At 41.5% G+C, this 18,204-nt stretch overlaps 1 protein-coding gene across 1 annotated transcript in view; it reads left to right on the forward strand.

Annotated features, from left to right (window-relative positions):
- LOC129828771 (lutropin-choriogonadotropic hormone receptor-like) overlaps window positions 1-18,204 on the forward strand; it is a 41,061-nt gene that overhangs the window by 8,701 nt on the left and 14,156 nt on the right. Inside the window, exons 3-9 of the mRNA XM_055889967.1 lie at window positions 4,448-4,522; window positions 4,954-5,028; window positions 5,222-5,279; window positions 14,171-14,190; window positions 15,462-15,539; window positions 15,907-15,975; window positions 17,741-17,815. Of these exons, the coding sequence (XP_055745942.1) occupies window positions 4,448-4,522; window positions 4,954-5,028; window positions 5,222-5,279; window positions 14,171-14,190; window positions 15,462-15,539; window positions 15,907-15,975; window positions 17,741-17,815 (450 nt within the window). The remainder of the gene's footprint in view (window positions 1-4,447; window positions 4,523-4,953; window positions 5,029-5,221; window positions 5,280-14,170; window positions 14,191-15,461; window positions 15,540-15,906; window positions 15,976-17,740; window positions 17,816-18,204) is intronic.

The raw sequence follows: 18,204 nt of genomic DNA on the forward strand, positions 1-18,204 counted from the left end.
CTGACAAACTCCAAGCATTGATTATGCAAGAATGTGCTGCCATCAGTCAGGATGTGGCCCAGAAGTTAATTGACAGCATGCCAGGGCAGATTGCAGAGGTCTTGAAAAAGGGTCAACACTGCAAATATTGACTCTTTGCATCAACTTCATGTAATTGTCAATAAAAGCCTTTGACACTTATGAAATATTTGTAATTATACTTCAGTATTCCATAGTAACATCTGACAAAAATACCTAAAGACACTGAAGCAGCAAACTTTGTGGAAATTAATATTTGTGTCATTCTCAAAACTTTTTCTCACGATTGTACATCCAGATCCCATCTAACAAATACATTGCAGGTATAGCTGGGTGAATCCCTCATCTGGGCTGACAGCTTTACCCCAGCTTGGCTTTTGAGTCAAGGACCCCACACCACTTACAAGCCAATTGGCAAGACCCATATTATGTTATTCCATCAGGGGGGGGATGGCTTACTGTAGCCTGGTTCCAGATCTGTTTGTGCTGACTTGCTAACTCCTATGGCCAGGGGAACAAGCTTCCCCTGATCTGATCAGGATGCAGCTGTCTACTTACTGATACCTCAATTAGTGTCCGATTTTAGATTTTGGTTGAGGTTTATTGCAGCCCCCTAAGCTATCATTATCTCTTTATATGAGTTTAAGGACCAGCAATTGAAATGGGTTTAGAATATTTTTTGCAGAACTGGAATGGATGTAAGAATAAGGATTCAGGAGGGGAATGAGAATAGACCGGATGAAGCCAAGGACTGCAGATGAAGGGGTTTACTCTGTAGTTTTTGGCTTGGAGTTTCAGGTAGACATCACCGTCAGGCCGTGGTAGTTGGGCTGCTGTAAGGATGGCAATCCCCTAAGGAGATCCTTGAAGGAATGTAAGTAATACGAGATAGAAGGTGACAATGATTTTGAGGCTGGTAACTCACAGTGTCTTGAAATGCAGCACAGAGAGCATGCAACACAAAACAAAGAGGATGAATGACTGTTTGGTCAGGTTTAAACAGGGTGGTATTGGTGATTAAGGAGAGTGAGAACAGTTGGAGACTGGTTATCAGTTAGTAGCAGCTGGAGCTTGTTTGAGGAGCTACGTTCAAGGCAACTAGTTAAGTGTTGCCAACAGTAGTGGAGGCTGATTGTCAATGGTTAGCAGCTGATGATTGTTAAATTGGCAACTAGCTAAGTGTTACATTCAAGTGTGGTCCTTTCTCCTGAATTTTTGTTAATTCTTAACACCATTAATCAGTTAATGAAACATTGAGTAACACTTAACCAAATATTGTGTGTGTTATAGCTTGCTAACAGTATCATAATACACTGATCGTTGAGGAACAGGGCAGGACTACCTGTATTGATTTATTAAACACTCTCCAAGAGAGGTTCACCCCATGCTTATGAGGTCACAAAGTTAAGAACAGTCCAGACACCACATATATCCACCACATCTGCAAGGTTACCATTTACTATGTAGCTCAGTTACCACTTGGAATTGCGGTCCAGAAGTGGGCCAGGTCTGGCTCTCATCATGTTCTGATAATTTTTTTAATCCAAGCAGTAGTGCATCGATGGAGGCTTTGTTTTTTGTTTCCATTATGATGTGATGTCTCTGTCACTTCAATCTCCTATGCCCAAGTGGCAGTGACACTGTTAAAACTTCTTAGGGCTGAAATCCCATTAACGGGATCGATATGACAACAGCCAGTGAAAGTGCAGGGCGCCAAATTCAAACAGAAATCTCATAATTAAAATTCCTCAAGCATACATGTATTTCACACCATTTTAAAGATACACTTCTTGTTAATCCCACCACAGTGTCCGATTTCAAAAAGGCTTTACAGCGAAAGCACCACAAATTATTATGTTAGCTCACCGCAAAATCACAGAAAAACAGCCATTTTTCCAGCCAAAGACAGGAGTCACAAAAAGCAGAAATAGAGATAAAATGAATCACTAACCTTTGATGATCTTCATCAGAGGACACTCATAGGACTTCATGTTACACAATACATATATGTTTTGTTCGATAAAGTTCATATTTATATCCAAAAACCTCAGTTTACATTGGCACCATGTTCAGAAATGCCTCCAAAATATCCGGAGAAATTGCAGAGAGCCACATCAATTAACAGAAATACTCATCATAAACTTTGATGAAAGATACATGTTTCACATAGAATTAAAGATAAACTTGTTCTTAATGCAACCGCTGTGTCAGATTTCAAAAAAGCTTTACGGCAAAAGCACAATATTCAATAATCTGAGAACAGCGTTCAGCCACAAAAGGAAGCCATACAGTTACCCGCCAAATTGTGGAGTCAACAAAAGTCATAAATAGCATTATAAATCTTCACTTACCTTTGCTGATCTTCGTTGGAATGCACTCCCAGGACTCCCACAAGAAATGTTGGTTTTGTTCGGTAATGTCCATCATTTATGTCCAAATAGCTACTTTTGTTAGCGCGTTTGGTAAACAAATCCAAAGTTACGAAGCGCGTTCACTAAAAGCAGACGAAATGTCAAAAAGTTACGTAACAGTCAGTAGAAACATGTCAAATGATGTATTGAATCAATCTTTAGGATGTTTTTAACATAAATCTTCAATAATGTTCCAACCGGAGAATTTCATCGTCTTCAGAAGTGCGATGGAACAGAGCTCCCTCTCATGTGAACGCGCATGGTCAGAGCATGGTCAGCTCATGGCAGACCTTACTCATTCCCCTCTCCTTCGGCCCCACTTCACAGTAGAAGCATCAGACAAGGTTCTAAAGACTGTTGACATCTAGTGGAAGCCGTAGGAAGTGCAAACTGACCCATATCCCACGATAGGCGATGAGTTGAAAACCTACAAACCTCAGATTTCCCACTTCTTGGTTGGATTTTTTTCTCCGATTTCTGCCTGCCATATGAGTTCTGTTATACTCACAGACATCATTCAAACAGTTTTAGAAACTTCAGAGTGTTTTCCATCCAATATTAATAATAATATGCATATGTTAGCAACTGGGACTGAGGAGCAGGCAGTTTACTCTGGGCACCTTTTCATCCAAGCTACTCAATACTGGCCCTGCAGCCATAAGACATAGCCTACATGACCCCTGTGTAACTCATGTCTTCAAGTTCGGGGTGACACAGTAAATGTTTCTGTCCTGACTGACCCCATTCATGTTTCAGTGTTATGCACATAGTGGGTGTAACGATAAAGATCATTTTACACTTGAGTGGGACAATGTTATCTGATGCAGTGTTAAATCAACTCCTGAATCAAGACTTTGCAACTCTAGAAATGTTACACTGAAAAATCAACACTAGGGCATAGATTCAATCAGATCGAGTGTTAACCAGTGTTAACCAGCTTTGGGCAACATCCACATAGCAGATGTTTTGATGGTGTTGGAGGTGTTACCGTGGTTAAAAGTGACATATCGGTAAGCTGCTGCTCTTGTGTCACAAACCACTCACTTCCTTATTAACCCTACTGCGTTAAAGTTCAAAACGATGCTAGAAAGTGTATGCTGCATCTATGTGAGAAAGAATGACTCTCAAATGTCAAACCATTGATGTTAGGCCATTCCATGTGTTCATGTTAATTTGGATGTGGGATTTATAGCCTATCAGTCTAATTTGAGTGTTTGAACGGCTGCATGAATTTCTTACACAGCTGCATGGGATTTGTCGGATCATAGTAGGTTGCAACGAGCCGCTTGTGGATATGACAGCTTGAACGCACTTCCACCTTCCACATCACCAGAACAACCAATATGCCGATGTCAATCTGATTTAATCCAGTCCTAGGTCACACTGGCTAATTTGCTGTGGTGGAGTTCAGATGGTATTGTCTTGTCATGGATGACTCACATTGGTTGGAAATCATGGCTCAGCCTCTCCTGCATGTGGGAGGATGCTCTGAAATGAAATAGATTTTTAATCGTTTCACAAAAGTAACAGTAATTAAGATGTTATGCAACAACTTAAGAAGAGAGGTACAAACACACACACACAGGGCTGAGGGAAAATATAAGCAGAGTGGGTCGCTAGGTTTAATTATCTGGTTTAAGATGGAATCTTAAAGGCTATCTAAAGAAAAGTGTTGGTTAATTACATATCAGTGGGTGGTACGGTGGACTGGAAGGTTAAAACGTACGGAGGTCTATAAATAAAGTATAATTAACAATAGAAGAAAGGGGTTGAGAGGGTGTGGAAGGTTGATTTGGGATGGGGGATGGGTTGGAGGGTAGCAAGGGCATCATCAGTCAAGGGCATGTCACTAGAGCCTCTCTGATCCTATTCCCTTTGGCCTTATCAGAATACTTCTTATTTGACTTTGCGATCCATTTGCAGTTTACTCTCTGCATATTCTGTCTCTATTTTATGATTAAGGAGAATATTCCTTTATAATGTGAATTTACATTATGCTGTCTTTTTTTCTGCTACAGTGAGATATCTCAGAGTGACTGCACCAGGTACATAAGAAACCATGCACTCCTCTCTCTCCACAGCCTGACTGAGATGTAAGTGTCACACACACACACACACACCATATTACAGAATTTTCCTCTCCCAGTTTTAATTGGTGAGATAACGTTTTGTTCCATTGGAGGCTATGGATTTGACTGTGTTTACATTTTCATAGTATGTGTCTCCTACCCTAATAAGTTACTGTAATAGACTGTGGTTTATTTGAGGATTTTGTTGTGGGTCTTTGAACTTTTTTCTAAATCCATTTGTCTGGATTGAACACAACAATTCATGCAGAATATTACTTATTTACTTAATCCTCTTCATTCCTGGACAGAATATTCCTGTAACAAAAAAATGTACAAGTATGATTCACAAGTGCACTTATCATGAGTAAAAATATGTTACTTGATTGGGATATTGAAAATCAATGTTAAAATGTTCTAAATAAATGTTTATTGTGATGCTTTCTTTTATTCCTTAGACAGATACAGAACATCAGAAATCTAATCAGTATAGAGAAGGGGGCCTTCACTGATCTGCCCAAGCTGAGATACCTGTAAGCTTTAATGGCAATATTATTGTTAGTTACCATACTACTGTAATTCCAGCTACAACAACTCAGTTTGTCAATATTCCATTTTGGCATTTTATTTACTTGATGAAATGCTGTCACAGCTTTGTAACACACACATTTTCACCCACATTTTTTTTAAAACCTCTTTCCCCCTCTACTCTTTTCTCTCTTCCAGGAGTATCTGTAACACAGGAATAATACACTTTCCAGACTTCTCCACCATCTCCTCCCTGGTCATACTGGAGTACTTCTTCCTGTACGTATCCAGAACTTGACCAACCTAAAACTCGATTACATAATATTATAAACTGTGTGGTTCAAATAAAATAAAATGTTAAAAAAAAAAAATATTTGTCACATGCGCCGAATACAACAGGTGTAGACCTTACGGTGAAATACTTACTTACAAGCCCTTAACCAACAACGCAGTTAAGAAAATACCTTTAAAAAGTAAGAGATAAGAAAAACAAATAATTAAAGAGCAGTAGTAAATTACAATAGCAGGTGCTATATACAGGGGGTACCGGTACAGAGTCAATGTGTCAATATGCGGGGGCGCCGGTGTCGAGGTAATTATGTACATGCAGGTAGGGTTATTAAAGTGGCTATTCATAGATGATAACAGAGAGTAGCAGCAGTGTATCGGGGGTGCAAATAGTCTGGGTAGCCATTTGATTAGCTGTTCAGGAGGCTTCTGGCTTGGGGGTAGAAGCTGTTTAAAAGCCTCTTGGACCTAGACTTGACGCTCCGGTACCGCTTGCCGTGCGGTAGCAGAAATAACACTATGACTAGGGTGGCTGGAGTCTTTGACAATTTATAGGGCCTTCCTTTGACACTGCCTGGTATAGAGGTCCTGGATAGCAGGAAGCTTGGCCCCGGTGATGTACTGTACTGGGCCGTATGCACTACCCTCTGTAGATCCTTGCGGTCGGAGGCTGAGCAGTTGCCATACCAGGCAGTGATGCAACCCGTCAGGATGCTCTCGATGGTGCAGCTGTAAAACCTTTTGAGGATCTGAGGACCCATGCCAAATCTTTTCAGTCTCCTGAAGGGGAATAGGTTTTGTCGTGCCCTCTTCACAACTGTCTTGGTGTGCTTAGACCATGTTAGTTTGTTCATGATGTGGACGCCAAGGAACTTGAAGCTCTCAACCTGCTCCACTACAGTCCCGTCGATGAGAATAGGGGTGTGCTCGGTCCTCCTTTTCCTGTAGTCCACAATCATATCAGTTGTCTTGATCACTTTGAGGGAGAGGTTGTTGTCCTTGCACCACACGGCCAGGTCTCTGACCTCCTCCCTATAGGCTGTCTCATCGTTGTCAGTGATCAGGCCTACAGGACCACTGTTGTGTCATCAGCAAATTTAATGATGGTGTTTGAGTTGTGCCTGACCGTGCAGTCATGAGTGAACAGGGAGTACAGGAGGGGACTGAGCACGCACCCCTGAGGAGCCCCCGTGTTGAGGACCAGCGTGGCGGATGTGTTGTTACCTACCCTCACCACCTGGGGGCGGTCCGTCAGGAAGTCTAGGATCCAGTTGCAGAGGGAGGTGTTTAGTCCCAGGGTCCTTAGCTTAGTGAGGAGCTTTGAGGGCACTATGGGGTTGAACGCTGAGCTGTAGTCAATGAATAGCATTCTCACACAGGTGTTCCTTTTGTCCAGGTGGGAAAAGGCACGTCTGTGCTTGAAAAAAAGTCCTGTAGTTTAGCATCTGCTTCATCTGACCACTTTTTTATAGACCGAGTCACTGGTGCTTCCTGCTTTAATTTTAGCTTGTAATCAGGAGGATAGCGTTATGGTCAGATTTGCCAAATGGAGGGCAAGGGAGAGCTTTGTACGCATCTCGGTGTGTGGAGTAAAAGTGGTCTCGAATTTTTTGCCCCTCAGGTTGCCCATTTAACATGCTGATGGATATTCGGTAAAACTGATTTAAGTTTCCATGCATTGAAGTCACCGGCCACTAATAGCGCCGCCTCTGGGTGAGCGTTTTCCTGTTTGCTTATGGCGGAATACAGCTCATTGAGTGAGAAACTTTGAGACTTCCTTAGATATCGTGCACCAGCTGTTGTCTACATCTATGCATAGGCCCCCGCCCCGTGTCTTACCAGAGGCTGCTGTTCTGTCTTGCCGATAGTGTATAACCCGCCAGCTGTTTGTTCTTAATGTTCGAGCCCTGAATGCTGATTGGCTGGTATATCAGGCCGTGTACCACCTGTCTGACAAAACATGTATTTTTACTGCTGTAATTACGTTGGTAACCAGTTTATAATAGCAATAAGGCACCTCTGGGGTTTGTGATATACAGTATGTCCAATATACCATTGCTATGGGCTGTGTCCAGGCACTCCGTGGTGCGTCCTGCTTAAGAACAGTCCTTAGCCATGATATATTGGCCATATACCACACCTCCTCGGGCCTTATTGCTTAAATATACAATGATAATATAGCTATACCCATTTTAAGATAATATACACACCCAACCCCAGTTGTATGTGACTACTATTCTAATTATTTTCACTGAAAAGGAACTGACCCTGGTCTTTGATGACATCCTGTGGCCAGGGAATGATATTTGGTATCTCTTCTCTTCTATTCTCTTCTCTTCTTTCCACTCTTCTCTCTTCACTCGTCTCCTCTCCTCTTCTGCTCTCCTCTCCTTTTCTCTTCTCTTTATGACATGTCTCCTTATAATGCTGTTCACCACTGTAGAACCTCAAGAGTGGGAGGAGGAGTGTCCATTTTTGTTCATGAACATTTTCAATTATTTGTATTGTTGACCTCGCACTTGCATCTGATGACATTGATGTTGAATCTCTTTTCATAGAAATTCCCTCCTGTTCATTTTTTGGTTGATAAAAAAAGTGTTATTGGATGCATCTATCGGCCACACGATTCTGACAGTGATAGTGTCACGATCGTTGTTGGAATAAATGGACCAATGCGCAGGGTGCGTAGAGTTCCACATGTTTTAATAAATGAAACTCACCAAAAACGATACAGAACAACCGAAACGTGAAGTAAATGCAGTGTTCACAGGCACTTATACAAAAAAAAAAAAAGATCCCACAAACAACAGGTGGGAAAAGGCTGCCTAAATATGATCCCCAATCAGAGACAACGATAGACAGCTGCCTCTGATTGGGAACCATACCAGGCCAACATAGAAATGCAAAACTAGAGTACCCACCCTAGTCACACCCTGACCTAACCAAAATAGAGAATAAAAAGGATCTCTAAGGTCAGGGCGTGACAGGTAGTTTCATTAATATCTTTGCATCAACCTTGGATTTGATTATTCATGGAGATACAAATGTGTTTTCTATTGGGTGATTACAACATAAATGTATTTAAAAGTGAGAACCACTCACTAACATCTGACATTTCAAATACTTTATACTCCAGCTATCTGACCAGATCATCAGATAGCTGATAATATTTGAACAAATTCTTTAAATAATGTGGCTAATGCAGGTATGCTTTAAACTGACATTTCTGACCACTTTTAAAATGTCCACTTCTCATTGGTAGCTGGAAATTAACAGATGTGAATGATTAGTAGCATTCAATGTGGAATATGTAACAAAAGTCATTCAAATCAAATCAAATTGTATTTGTCACATGCACCGAATACAACAGGTGTAGGCCTTACAGTGAAATGCTTACTTACAAGCCCTTAACCAGCAATGCAATAATTGTGAGCGCTTTAAGATGTTGATTGAATATATTTAATGGGAAAATGTTTATAATCAGGCCGATGTGGAGTCTGCTTACCAGACTTTTCTCGTGTCTTTCAACTCTGTATTAAGTTGTATAAAACGTTTCTCTCAAATCCCTCTCCCCTGAATTCTGCAAATTACAAAAATTCTAAGAACAAATGTACTCACCTACTTCAGATATCCCCAAAAATATATTTTACTAACAAATTCCAAGAACCATTAAATAATATGAAGTCAACTTGGAAAATCATAAATCAGCTGTTGAATAAGAAAAAGTTATCTACAACTATTCCATCTCAATTTATTGTTGGAAATAAGACCTAGAGTGATCCTGGTGTTATTTCATGTGAATCAAAGAACTTTTTTTGTGAATGTGGGTTCCTCTGCATCACGCACTCCTATCATCCATTACACACAACTACCTTCCCTCGTCACGCGCATCAGCGATATTAGACTCACCTGGACTCACTAATCACCTGTTATTACCTCCCCTATATTTGTCACTTCCCCAGCTGTTCCCCGCTGCTGCATTGATTGTCTTTTGTTTGTGTTATTTGTTTGCTGACGCTGTTCCTGTCTCGGTCCATGTCCGTTATTTATTTAATGTGTTACTCCCCATACCTGCTTCGTCTCTCCAGCGTCAACTCATGTGACAGAATGCAGCAGCCAACACACAAAGCATCAGGGAGTACTGGCATTCCGGTTGGTATGGTGGCATCGGCTCTGGGTCGCCACCGATGGAACCGGGGGTGCCTAGCCATCTCGTCGGGCTTCCACACCCTAGCTGGCTCGAGAGGTTTCCTTGCCCCAGTTGGCTCGGATGGCGGCCATCCAACGTCGGGCCTCAGCCAGATCGTCAGTTCTTGTTCGCCCAACCCTCCAGGAGTTTTGTTGTATGTTTTTTGTTTTGTTGGTGACGTCGGGGTTGATTCTGCCGCCGATGGAACCGGGGGTGCCTAAGCCAGCCCATCAGGCTTTCACGCCCTGCCTGGCTCGAGAGGTTTCCTTGCCTCGGTTAGCTCGGCGACTTCCCATCCCACGTCACACTCCACCGGATCTTTTGGCTCCCTCTCTGCAGCAGAATCGCCAGGCGTCTTTCCTCAGCCGGATCGTCGGGCTTCCATGACTCAGCCGGCTCGCCAGGCTCTCATGCTCCTGCCAGTTCGTTGGGCTCCCACACCCCAAACGGCTTGCCCAGCGCCCACGTCTCCGCCGGTCCACCCAGGTGGGCGCCACAGGGGGGGATACTGTCACGTCTGCTCCCGCTCTCCCCCCCTGGCACTTGAGGATGCCAGGCTGCCCTGCATCACGCACACCTGCCTTCCCTCGTCACGCGCATCAGCGATATTGGACTCACCTGGACTCACTGATCACCTGTTATTACCTCCCCTATATTTGTCAGTTCCCCAGCTGTTCCCCGCTGCTGCATTGATTGTCTTTTGTTTGTGTTATTAGTTTGCTGACGCTGTTCCTGTCTCGGTCCATGTCCGTTATTTATTAAATGTTATACTCCCAATATCTGCTTCGTCTCTCCAGCGTCAACTCATGTGACACTGTCAAATAACATTTTGAAAACTGATGGAAATCCCTTGAAGTACATTAAGGGATATTTCCCTTCTCTGCTTCAGTTTGATCCTCCTGATGTAATGGAGGTGATGGAGGTAACTGGAAACTTAAAGATATCAGCAGCAAGTCATGATGAGATTGGTGCCTCTTTGGTGAAATCAGTGTCTTCCTCAATCACTAAGCCTCTAACTCAGGGGTGTCAAACTCATTTCGCATCGTGGGCCACATACGGCCTAGGGAGATGTCAAGTGGGCCGGACCATTAAAATTATACCATACTCTGCTATAAATAACCAAAATATCATGTCTTTCCTTTGTTTTGGTGTAAAGAAGCACAAGAACATTAGGAAAATATTGAAATTTAATGAACTATCCTTTTACAAAACATTTCATGAAACACCTCATATTTCCTTAGACAAATGTGCAATTTACTTTTATCATTCACAAATATGCATTGCAACTGATCCCACTGATTGTACAAAGGCACAAAACTTTAATTGGTACTGAAAAATATAGTAATGCACTTTAAGATTAAATGAGACTTTTAAAGAAAGGAATTTTTAAACCACTTACACATACGCATATAAAATCTAAATGTAATCCCTGCGTACACCTTACAAACTAAGGAGAGTGATTTTAAATGTGTAATGAAGAAAGTGTTCGCCTGTCCTGTAAGTCTGTAAACTTCATACATGAAACATACATACACATACAATACATACTGAAAATTTATGGAGTTGTATGAACAGTAGAATTCCATCACACAACTTTTGTTTTGAAGCTGCTGACTAACATTAAAGTGCACATTTTTTAAATCACCACAGTAAGGATTCATCTTCACAGAGCTGTATTCTTTCAATGCAAACAGTATCTAAGGCAGCATTTTAAAGGTGTTAGTCTAGTCTGGACTTGTATTTGTTCCTGAAACTTGGCATCTTTTGGCCTGTACAAGTGCATCAACGCCAGGTGTCATGTCCTGACTAGCTGTCACTTTCAGAATGTCATTTAAGTGCTTGTTTGTGAGCCTTGAACGCATTTTTGTTTTATTGATATTCATCACTGAGAAAATTTGTTCACAAAGGTAGGTTGTCCCAAACATGCACAAAATTTTAGCAGCCAGGGCTGTTAATTTGGGGTACCCTGGTAGTAGATACTGATAAAATCTGTCCAGACCTACAGAGGCAAATTTGCCCTTCAAATCTGCATCACACTGCAAATCAATTATCTCTAGCTGAATTTCGACCGGCAGATCAGAAGCTTTAACTGTGAAAGGTGAGCGAAAAACTGAAAATTCTGTCTCAAGTTCACCAAATACCTGAAAACGTTTCTCAAACTCTCGCAGTAGTCCTGCAATTTTGTCTTTGTACCGTTTCATGTCCGCATCAGGTCTGGTCACACACACATCTCTCAGACAGGGGAAATGAGCAGGGTTGCCATTTGCCAGTTGCATCTCCCACAAAGTCAGCTTCAACTTAAATGCATGTATGTTGTCAGAAAACTGTGTGACAACTTTTTTGCGGCCTTGCAACATTTTGTTCAGATTGTTCAAGTGTTCAGTAATATCAACCAAGAATGCAAGGTCCCGTAGCCATTCCTGAGATTGTAATTCCAACACCGGTTTTCCTTTTTTCTCCATGAACTGTCCGATTTCCTCTCGTAGATCAAAGAAATGCCTCAGCACAGCGCCTCGGCTTAACCATCTCACTTCAGTGTGGTATGGCAGGCTGTGGGTAATGTTGCTGTCGCTGAGAAGTTTGTCAAACTGACGATGGTTCAGACCTCTGGACCGGATGAAATTTACAGTGCGAACAACCACCTCCATGACGTGGTCCATTTTCAGCGACTTGCAACACAATGCCTCCTGGTGCAAAATACAGTGAAATGTCCAGAAACGATCTCCTCCATTAAGGGCTTGTACTTTGTCTTTGAACTTTGTCGCGACACCTGCTTTCTTTCCGACCATGGATGGCGCGCCGTCTGTAGCCAGGCTGACAGCGCGGGACCAGTCCACTCCAACTCTGTCCAATGCAGCAACGACAGAGCCGAAAATGTCCTCGGCTGTTGTGGTGTCCATCATTGGCACCAACTCAAGAAACTCTTCAGTAACAGTCAATGTCTCATCAACTCCTCGAATAAATATGGCCAGTTGGGCCACGTCTGTGATGTCAGTGCTCTCGTCAATTGCCACGGAAAATGCAATAAATGACTTGACTCTCTGTTTCAATTGACTGTCTAAATCTGCCGATAGTTCCGAAATCCTCTCTGCTATAGTATTCCTCGTCAGGCTAATACTGGCAAAAGCTTGTCGCTTCTCGGGACATACAAGTTCAGCCGCCTTCATCATGCATCGTTTAACAAAGTCACCGTCGGAATACGGCTTCGATGCTAATGCTATTTCGCTAGCAATTAGGTAGCTGGCTTTTACCGCTGCTTCACTGACTTCTCGGCTCTGGATGAAAGTTGACTGCTGTTTCCTCAGACCCGCCAGCAATTCGTTAATCTTATCTCTTCTCAGTTGTCCTTGCAAGCCGTCATATTTTTCGCTTTGATGAGTCTCGTAGTGGCGTCGAATATTATATTCCTTCAATACCGAAACTTGTTGCAAACACACCAAGCACAAAGGTTTTCCGTGCATCTCTGTAAATAAATAGGACGTGGTCCATTTTTCTTTGAAAATTCTACACTCCTTATCTACTTTTCTCCGTTTGGATAACGACATTTTGGCTAATGAGGGTGTAGCGGAGAGGTAGAGACCAAGGTATTAAAACCTGTTTGGGTTGCAAGCCCGAAATCGGACGAAAATGACAACAGCTGCAGGGCGCGAAATTCAAAATCTATTTTTTAAAAATATTTAACTTTTACACATTAACAAGTCCAATAGAGCATTTGAAAGATAAACATCTTGTCAATCCAGCCAACATGTCCGATTTTTTTAAATGTTTCACAGAGAAAACACCACATATATTTATGTTAGCTCACCACCAAATACAAAAGTGGACAGACACGTATGGATATGATTATGAAGTATGAATTATGATTCAAGTAGCATGCACAAGCCAACCGAAATAAACTAAAACCAACCTAAAGAGCCCAGAAAAAACTACCTCAGATGACAGTCATATAACATGTTACACAATAAATCTATGTTTTGTTCATAAAAAGTGCATATTTTAGCTATAAATCAGTTTTACATTGATGCTACCCAAAAATGCTAACACATAACTAGAGTCTGAATCCAGACGGGAGTAGCCAGAGAAAATACATACACCAACGTCGGCTACTAATTACACCTCATAAAACATTTCAGAAAAACATATGGTGGATAACTAATGAAAGACAGATATCGTGTGAATAAAGCCAACATTTCCGATTTTTGAAGTGTTTTACAGCGAAAACACAATATCTCGTTATATTAGCTAACAACATAAGCTAGCATAAGGCAGCATTGATTCTAGTCAAGCGCTAGCCTAGCACAGTTAGCACAGTTAGCATACAACAGTTCGACAGATATATGAAAAAGCATCCCAAATTGGGTCTTATCTTTGTTGGTATTCCATCAGAATGTTGTAACGGGGTCCAATGTCCAGTAGAGTCTTTAGTTGGGTTCCAGAACGAATTATTTCCCTCTTTGGTTAGCAAGCACAATAGCATTGGGGCTCTACACAGCGTTTCTTCAAAAAAAAAAAAAAATATTCCGTCGTATCACATCTAAGGGCGAGGAATAAATTGCAATAATATAATTAAAGTATATTGAAAAAACATACTTTAGAATGATTTTGTGACATGTATCAAATAATATCGTAGTCAGACATCATATTCAACGTTATCTACCTTCTTCCATAAGCCGAGTCCAAATTCTGTATCGTGCCCGGAATTTTTTTTTAACTGCGCAGGTCTCACAAGAAGGTGTGTTATTCAGTCCATGGACGAGATATTCGACTCCTTTCAATTCTCACTTCCGCATTACAGCCTGACGAACGCGTGTGACGTGTTTATATGGTCCCAAGTCAAAGGGCCTTTTATAGAGAAGGTCTTAAAGAGACACATCGCATTTTGGAAATCTCAATTCGGCTGGGAAAATGGCTGTAAAAATATTTCTGTTCGACTTAGAGAAACAATTCAAACCTTTTTAGAAACTATAGACTGTTATCTATCCAACAGTAGTAAATATATGCATATTGGAAAATAAAAACTTTCTTAGGAGGCCGTTTGAAAATGTGCACACATTTTCCAGTTTTTTCAATATTCAGCTTGCAGCCCAAACAGGTTAACAACGTCGTAACAAGCAGCAGATGGCGCATTGATACCGTCTGCTGTTTTCAGTCTGTCTCAATGATGCGGCTTGTCTTCTACTCTGATGGAAAGAGTGCGCCCCTTAGCGGATAATCCATGAATTGCAGCGAATTAAAAATATTAATTCCATGTCTTTTATGCATTTTTTCCACTTTCAAATTATCCTGCGGGCCTGATCAAACCTCCTTGGGGGCCGGTTCCGGCCCGCGGGCCGTATGTTTGACACCCCTGCTCTAACTTATATCTTCACCAAATCTAAGGAAGCTGGTATCGTTTCTAAAGATTTAAAAATTGCCAAAGTTATCCCCCACTATAAATCTGGGGATCCAAGATCATTTACAAATTATCTGTACTATGTTTTTCTGAAATCCGGGAAAAATTGGTGTATAATTTAAATCAGCACTGTATTCTATATGAACACCAATATTGTTTTCGTAAAAACTACTCCACAGATATGGCTTTTTGCAACTTGTAGATAAAATATTGACAGCCCTTAAAAACAATGAATACACTCTTGGCATCTTTTTAGATTTAACCAGAGCGTTTGACACGGTTGACCATGAAATATTACTTTCTAAACTGCATTAATACAGTTTTCATGATTATACATATAATTGGTTATATAGTTCATGATAGAGAATAATTTGTTCATGAGAACAATTTTGTTCATGATAGAGAACAATTTATCTTTATTTGTTTTCATCTGTATTGTTTATCACTTATTTTCTTTGGTGCAAATAAATTAAACCTTAAACCTATACTCTTCTCTGATTTTCTCTCCTCTCTGCTTCTCTCCTCTTCTGTCCTGTCCTATCCTCTGCTCTTCTCTCTTCTGTGTGCAGTGAGCTGGGAGACAACATGCAGCTCCACAGTGTACCTGCCAATGCCTTTCAAGGGATCACAGAGGAGAGTGTGTACATGTGAGTCCAATACTATTACTTATTTGGAGCCATACTCCAAACAGCCATACTATAGGATATCCAATTTTCGTGAGCAAATGAATACATTTCTTAGATTTCATTTTGTCTCACCACATGTTTAGATCAGTGATAAGAAAATGATCTCATCTGGGTGTTTAATGTAAGAATTGTTTCACAGCTGATTTCATTAAATCTCAACTAATTGATTGCGGTATCCATGATAATTTTCATCAAATCCAGGGTGTAGGACAGCACTTGTGAATTACGTTTTTCAATCCATTTCTGCTGTATGTAAGCAATTGTAAATCGGTCAAACTGATAATAACAACCAATTTAAATGAAATGTGTGAAAAAGTGTTTCTTTCAGGAAAATTATAAAAAATGGATTCAAGGAAATCAAGTCGCACGCTTTCAACGGAACAAAGCTGGATAAACTGTACGTATTCCCCTCAAACAATTCCCCTTTTCTTCCGCTTCCTGCTTAGTTCTTACAATGAAGTGCCTGAACACACACACACACGTGCAAGCACTCACACAACATCTAAACAGGAGCTGCTCTTGTGATTTTTGCTAAGCCTTTGTTACTGTTTTTTCAGAGATGTGTCAAAGGCTTGGTTAATCAAAGAAACTCGATGTACCAGTAAAATAACGTCTTGGAAGACACAACATTGAGTGGGTGCCATGTTGTTTACTTTACCCTGTGCCACACTGTGGCGGCGGGATGCAACATCTCAATCTCGCCAGAATCGCTTTCAATGAGTCTAAACATTCATTTACTGAACACAAATAGAAACGCAACATGCAACAATTTTGAAGATTTTACTGAGTTACAGTTCATAGAAGGAAAACGGTCAATTTAAATAAACAAATTAGGCCCTAATCTATGGATTTCGGTCATCAGCCCACCCACTTTTGAGCCAGGTCCACCCACTTTTGAGCCAGGTCCACCCACTGGGAGCCAGGTCCACCCACTGGGAGCCAGGTCCACCCACTTGGGAGCCAGGTCCACCCACTTGGGAGCCAGGTCCACCCACTTGGGAGCCAGGTCCACCCACTTGGGAGCCAGGTCCACCCACTTGGGAGCCAGGTCCACCCACTTGGGAGCCAGGTCCACCCACTTGGGAGCCAGGTCCACCCACTTGGGAGCCAGGTCCACCCACTTGGGAGCCAGGTCCACCCACTGGGAGCCAGGTCCACCCACTGGGAGCCAGCCCTGGCACTTCCTTTGCGTGCATAGAATGGTCTTACCATCCTATCCACAAATTATTTATTCATAGTAATACACAGGGACTAGTCTCTAAATTACATTCTCTGAAAATTATTCATAAACCAATCCCTACCCATGCATCGTGGAAAAAAGACCTCTCTGTGTGTAGTACTGTGACTAATTGGACAAGAGTTTTGTCCAACATATAATTTTCCTCAAGAAATGTTCACCATCTATTTTATTGTTAATTGATGACATGACTTTAGACCTATCTGTCAAACAGCAACGTATTTGGTTGGCTGGGTTAACAGCGGCCAAACAGATGATAGCCTCACATTGGCAGGCTCCTCATTCTTTAAGCAGACAGCAGTGGCTGTTATCATTCATGGACATTATAAACATGGAAATATCTGTAGGAAGCATGCATGGGGTGAGTGAAAGAAACATATTTTCTCTTTCATCAACTTATGACTCTGTAAAGATACTGCTATTGTAAACCACTAATCTAACTTTGGGTTGAGGAAATCCTGTGGGGTGGGGGGTAGGATGGGAACTGTTTGTCTTGTCACTTGTTTCCTTGTCCATGTGTACCTGTTTTGTGTACCTAATTGAAAATAATAAAAACATGTGATCACAAATAAATTAGTCTAAACAAACAAAGCTTAGTTAGTAGAGCTGAAGATCTGTTGGGCATCCATAGAAAAACGACTAGGTTTTAGAGAAGAGAAAACAAAAGGGTCAAACATCAGAATACAAAAGCAATTTTGCGGCTGCCGGTGGACTCTGTCTCTCCAGCTGCCCGTGTTACGCATGTGGTTCTCGGGGTAGCGCTCGGGTTTAGGTTTGGGCCGCGGAGCTCCGACCTCCGCCCTGAACCGAATTGAGAAGGTGAGCCCGGGCGACCGGCCACACACATTTATTGCAAGTATATAACTTCCATTGTGACAAACATGATTTAATACTATGTGTATGCTGTGATGGTTTTCTCATGTAGGATTCTGAAAGACAACAGGTATCTGAGGAACATTCATGAAGATGCCTTTGAGGGAGCGTCAGGGCCAACTGTGCTGTAAGTGAATACTTCCTTAGAGAACTCTTATGTAACATTCACCTTCAATACAGTCCATTCCTATAATATGATCAACCCACTGGGCACAGATGTCAACTCAACATCTATTCCACGTTGGTTCCACATCATTTCATTGAAATTACGTGGCCACGTAATTTCACTAAATCTGACTACTGAGACATGTTATCATAGAGACCTTGTCGTTTATGGTGTGTTATACAACGGGTGGGTCTAATCCTGACTGCTGATTGGGGAGGTTTCTTCATTATTATTAATTAAAAAGTTCAATAAAACAAGTTTGATGCTTGTTGACACAGGCATGCTGTAATCTATACTAAACAAAAATATAAACGCAACATGTAAAATGTTCATGTTTCATGAAATAAAAG

Source organism: Salvelinus fontinalis, chromosome 30 (genome assembly GCF_029448725.1).
Source record: "Salvelinus fontinalis isolate EN_2023a chromosome 30, ASM2944872v1, whole genome shotgun sequence".
Lineage (NCBI taxonomy): Eukaryota > Metazoa > Chordata > Actinopteri > Salmoniformes > Salmonidae > Salvelinus > Salvelinus fontinalis.